This window comes from Chaetodon trifascialis, chromosome 12 (assembly GCF_039877785.1).
Source record: "Chaetodon trifascialis isolate fChaTrf1 chromosome 12, fChaTrf1.hap1, whole genome shotgun sequence".
Taxonomy (NCBI): Eukaryota; Metazoa; Chordata; class Actinopteri; order Chaetodontiformes; family Chaetodontidae; genus Chaetodon; species Chaetodon trifascialis.
The window spans coordinates 24734590-24740589 of NC_092067.1; the positions used below are offsets into that span (position 1 = coordinate 24734590).

Below are 6000 nucleotides of genomic sequence, written 5' to 3' on the forward strand. Positions count from 1 at the left end.
CAGTTCACCTGTGCAAACTGATTTTTAAACCTGTTTCTTTCTGCTGCCTACTTTTAGTTTTCAGATGTCTGAACCCTCAGTAATGCAAGGCCCCTAAGCTGTCACTAGCATGTGATGCCATTATGTTGAATGCCATTTCCTTTGCACCAGAAGAATGAACCAAATCAGCATTGAGACTCGTTGAACACCCTTAATTTATTTATCCACTACCAGCAACGTTTTAACAGCACAGTCACTGCTGTGTGCCTCATACAGTTGTACATTTATCCCTAACACAAACTCATCCTCTCTCTCTTTCTGTCCTCCATCACTGCTGTTGTCTTCTTTTTTTTTTTTTTTTGCATGCTCCAGTTAATGAATTTGAAGACCCATGCTCGCTTGACTATGACCCTGGAATGCCGTGCAAAGACTATCAGGCTAAGTGGTTCTTTGACAGAAAGAACGGGATCTGTACACAGTTCTGGTTTGGAGGTTGTGGAGGCAATGAAAATAGGTTCGACACTGAGGCCCTCTGCTTGAAAAACTGCATGAGGTCAGGTAAGTTGTTTCCCGTGCCAGGCCCTCTGAGGGAATGTGCTGCCCCCTGGTGTGGTGGTGTGGTGTAAAGTAGCACATTACGAGCCACGGCTCCAGATACAAAACTGACAAGTGACTGTTCGCTAAACCTCGCTCCAGAACAATTATAGTCCAATCGAGGCTAAGCAGCCATAACTAGGCACAGCATGTCCGTCGGGTTTTGGATTTCTCCACATGGTGTGCATGAGGCTGCATGAGCGATGCTACCGCAGTTTGCAGGGTGGCGTATTTTTTAATCACCATTCCAAAATTAAAAGCACAGGAGGAAAACTGTGAAGAATGAATGGAACAGTGCTCCAATGAAAGCTGCAAAGGCTAGCATGCCTGGCTAATTAGCTGCCTGCAGTACCCTGGTATTAACTCCAGATGCATGAGGCATGTCGTTTAATTATAGAGGCTTACAGGTTTCTTTAGAAAAGTACCTGTTGGGGGCTGGAACATCCACTGTGTGGGAGCCAAGCTGCTCGTATATGCGGTCGCTAACGATAGCTGCTCTGCCCAGCTCCTCCCAGTCCATACCGGAAACATGAGTTTCCGGAGGCATAGGTCAGGTCGTAACACCTTGCCGATGAGTTATGCTAACCCTAACCGTTCCCCAACTCCTACTGTTCAAGGGCCACATTTTGGCACAGGCGTAGAACAAATCGAGTTTCCCGTACAAATCATGCAGCTACACTTTGCTCCTGAAAAAATACAAACCTTGCTGTGAGAATGCTAACGCGTGCAACGTGTAGCTCTATATTTAGCATGATAAGATGAAGCCATCTGAGATTTAAAACCCCTTTATATGCTTTTATTTTAAAACATCAGTTGGACATATTAAAATGTCAGATGGACACAGACTTTCAAAACAACTCACAAGATTTCAGCTTTAGCATTAGCTTTGGCTGATAAAATCTGTGTTAAAGTTGTCATGAAATTGAAGGCCTGTTGTTTAAAAAATTACTGTCAGTTGAAAATCTGCCACAGTTATCACTGGAAACTGCATACTGTGAGAGAACTGGGAGCTTGACAGGCGCAGCAAGCAGGGCAGGGCTTAGCAAACAGTCAATTAAACACACATAATTCATACAAGCTAAAGGAACTTTAATCTTATTCCAGTTTATTTGTAACTGTCACTGATCACATGAAGTATTTGGGAAAATGTGGATTACATCGTCGTGCAGAGATAAGTGTGCTGGGGAGTTAAAGTTGGATAAGAGAGTCACCTGCCGATGTGGACAATTTGTGACATGATGAGGATTACATGTGTGTCATTTATATCCACATTATGTTGAAAATCCTCCTGGTGAAAGTAAACCACATTTATATTTTCGTATTTCTACAGTGCCAGAGCCTCAGCCAAAAGTGCAGCAGACTGAACAGGTGAAGATCCTCCCGGCTCCAGGTGAGATCTGATATCCCGCCACTAAACACCTGTAGACCTGCAGTATCGTGTCACTGCTCCTCTTCCTCTAGCTCTCTGTTATCGCTGACTTTGACGTGCATGGACGTGTATGCTCTGCAAATAATAGGAAATTAGAAGCACATCCTTCCTGGTTTTGAACAAGCAAATCCACATCCTGAAAACATGATTTCAATTAAACTTTGAGACCACCCCTAACGTTGAGCGTACAGTATATCTGAACATCAAGTCAGCAGTGTTACATCACTGTTAAATAATTCAATTTCCACAAACTGTGCTCGCTTTGCAAAACAAGAAGTCCTTTGTGTTGTACTGCAAACCCGCCCACCCCCTCCGCTGCCCCTCAGACAATCTAAATGACTGACGGAACAAGTCAAGAGCCAAACGTGGAAAATGAGAAGGTTATGCTTTTGTCACAGGAGCGAGCCAAGTCATGACCGCAGAGAAAATGAATGGAAAGCCTTGTTCACTGGTTCATTGTTTTTTGGCAGCGGTCCTCACACAGAGCGAGTTCAATTTGTCAGTACCCCATCAGCACTGGAGGAAATTGGCACAAGCTCCTTACTGTAATGCAAAGTCTACTCCAAAGCAAATGTGGTATAGCTCATGATTGTGGAAGAATAAAAGTCTGCTGTGATGGATTTGCTTTTGTTCTTTCCTAGAAACATTTCTGAGCATTACACTGATTTCCATCCCACAACACAAACAAGTCGCTGGCAAAATATTGCCATCATCTCTCCATTACTGCTCATTATGTGTAATGATAATTATATATTTACTGCTGATTGCACCTCTCATTGTTCATATTCTAAGTCTAATTTAATGTATTTGCAATTAGTTTAATCATGCAGCCTTGCCAGAGATGTGTTCCTCTACCAACAATGCGTTTACATACTTCCCTTGACTATAATTCTTCGTCACTTCCCTCACAGCGGCCTCTACAGCCGTGGACGTTTGCCAGCTCCCCAAAGAGGAAGGTACTTGTGCCAAATTTGTCCTCAAGTGGCACTACGACGCCCCCAGCAAGAGCTGCACGCGCTTCTGGTACGGAGGCTGCGGCGGAAACCAGAATCGCTTTGACACGCACGAGCAGTGTGAGAAGGCCTGTGGAAAACCAGGTACGTGTCTCACGGTCTCACCATGTCAGTGACCAGGTGCTGTCAGTGCACAGGTAACAGAAAAACACCTGAGCGAAAGCAGCTCTGTGGGTTATGCTGCAGGCTGGCTTTGCTTCAGTGGAAGAGGACACCGGATCCTAAATGCCACGAGCGCAGACAGTAGTCTTTGATTCATGAACATCATAAAAGTAGTGACAAAATACATAAACTTTACTGTGCAGTTATTTTTTCTCTTGGCAGTTATCTGCTGCAGAAAGCCAAATAAACCAAGGTGTTGCAATCTGAGTTGGCATGCAAGGTTGCCAACACGACTTTACCCATTTACCATCTCTTGGGGAGCAATTAGAGCATTCACAGCGCAGAGTGAGTCACGCTGATAACTATTCACTGTCCCTCGGCCTGATTTCTGTGGAAACGTGTTGAATTCATCAAAGTAAAAACTGAACGTCGTGTTAATTTTCATAAAGTTCCATCAATTCACACTCTGAAGGATCAAGTTATGACTCAGGATCTTTACTGTTTCCATTGTCTGTACTGTCTCCACTACATTCAAGGGGGAAACACTGGACTTTTTAATCCACTGCCAAATACACTGTTCAAGATGTTCTTGACATTTTTGGCAGTTTTTGGTTGTCAGTTATCAGCAGCTCCATCTAATGAACGTTTCCCCTCTAAACTTCTCAGCTAGCGTTTAAATAAAGTGTTGGAAACCAAACTGAAAAATGAAATTAATCTAATTTAGCTTGTGTTTCTTGTTCTTGCTAAGTACATTTGAGCACAGGCAGACCTCTGTGTCACTCAGGTGTCCTCACACAGACTTCATGTGCTGCTGAATGCTGAGAAGTGGTGATGAAGGGCTGCTTCCTCGTGTTCTGGTGACCCACTCTAGTTAAAAATCAATCAGCGTGTTGTTGTTGTTGGGGGCTTGACAGGATGCGAGGAAGGAAAAAGGAAGCAAAGACTGCGCCAAGTTCAGGATTATTACTGCAAATAAAATAAATAGCCTATAATAGCCTTTAAAGCTAGGAAATTCAGCTTTTTTTTAGCAAATCATATCTCTGTGCAGGAAATGTTCGGTGGCTCAGCCCCAGTCCACAGACCGAGGGTTGGGAACCTCTTTCACTGTTTCAAAGAGGAGCATTAACTTCATAAATGGCTGCTGCTTCAGCTTGACATGCTCACTAAACCTTTAATACGCTGAAGTGTAGCAGTTAGCATGTGGCTAAAACTCATGGAAAACACATCCTACGACCAAAACAACCTAAAACATCAGCTCCCAAGGCTCCACTCGTCAGACAGATCTTACAATAATGACATCTGTGTCTCATATTTACAAGATCAGGAAGATAAATAGTTGTTAGTGACTAACATTTATTTATATAGCACCTTTCTACATCAGTGCTTCACAGTAAATGATAATAAATAATAAAGACAGATCTGAATTATGAGGCACAGAAGTCATAATTACGAGATTAGTTCCTCCTGAAATTTCAGACCATTTGGGAAAAATGTGCCACTTTGATTAACAGTTAGAATGTACATATATAATACTGATATGTGAGAGAAGTTTCCTCATGAATTTAAAGTCTGACGGTGTTTTTCTCTGCCATCCATCACCAGCTCCCATCAAACAAGGAGTCATCGCTGCAATGAGAACATAGGACAGAAGCGACACTCACGGCCAGCTTCCGCCTCCGTTTAGGGGATTCTGAGGAGGACCATCCAAGATGGCCGTACTGTCAGGATGCAATACCAAAGCAATGGTGGCTGCACTGGATTCCACAAAAATGGACTTTATCCCCAAAAATTCTTGAAGTAGTCTTTTTCGCAACAAGAAGGAAGGCAACACGATTTGCTGCATGATTCGTTTTAACCTCCTGGTGCTACATACGTTCGTTTTACACATGAGTTGTCAAAGTGCCTTCAGTCAAGCTTTCTGGAAACATGACGTCATATTTTGATATTTTTTAAAATGCAGTTTTATAATTAAGCAAGAAACATATATGAATATCTTGGACAAAGATCAGCCATAAATCAGCACATGCAGGACTGGCGTTATTCAATGCAGTAATCTTTTTTTTTTATTTTCTATTGTGTTTTTGACATTCCACGTTCACATAGCGACATTGGCTTTTATGGATTTATACTGTTTTCACTTGATCCCTGTGGAATCATCCCTTCACTATGTTACCGTCACAGAAACCACAGCAATGTTTACACAAGTCTTGTTCGGCGGCATGTGTGTGTGTGTGTGTGTGCTTAAACGACAGTGAACAACTGCTCGGATGCTAAAACATTAACGAAACGTTAAGTGCACTTCTGGATCCGCTGCCTCAGACACACACACACACACACACACACACACACCTTCCAGCTATTGAGGAATGGATGCACTTGTCAAGCTGTTTTTTTTTTCTTTTTGTTTTTAATTTTTGTTTCATTGGTTTTACTGAAATTTGTGTTTCATCATCGGGGTATAGGGGAAATAAAAATGAATTAGACTTTCTAATAAACATGAGCAACTGATTCTTTTCTTTCTTGTTTTGAATTGAGAATTAAACACATGAAACAGTTTCAGAGACGACATTTGACGTCCTTTAAAAGAGAAGGACAATAAAGTCCTACAAAGGTCGTCTTTTGTTTATTTAGTATTACTTTACAGTCTTTTACTCTTCACACCTCACAACCCACATAACCCATCACATGTTTTCTAATGTTAAGATGAAGCATCAAACAAGCATCAAAATACAGAGTACATTATTAATTATAGTTAGAATAAGAATTAATGTGTTGTAATTTAAAGAAAAGACCACATTCTGAGTATTTCTCATAATGTCTTATATTCAAGGCTTCTTTTTGATTTTCTTAATTCATGAGACTCTGACGTCACATTTCTCCGTA

The 6000-nt window shown here is 41.8% G+C and overlaps 1 protein-coding gene across 1 annotated transcript in view; it reads left to right on the forward strand.

Moving 5' to 3' along the window:
* LOC139340680 (collagen alpha-3(VI) chain-like) overlaps positions 1-5597 on the forward strand; it is a gene marked incomplete at its 5' end in the record, with an annotated part of 41938 nt that extends 36341 nt beyond the window's left edge. The window contains 4 exons of the mRNA XM_070976591.1: positions 352-537; positions 1904-1963; positions 2914-3099; positions 4720-5597. Of these exons, the coding sequence (XP_070832692.1) occupies positions 352-537; positions 1904-1963; positions 2914-3099; positions 4720-4760 (473 nt within the window). The remainder of the gene's footprint in view (positions 1-351; positions 538-1903; positions 1964-2913; positions 3100-4719) is intronic.
* Between the last annotated feature and the right edge of the window lie 403 nt (positions 5598-6000).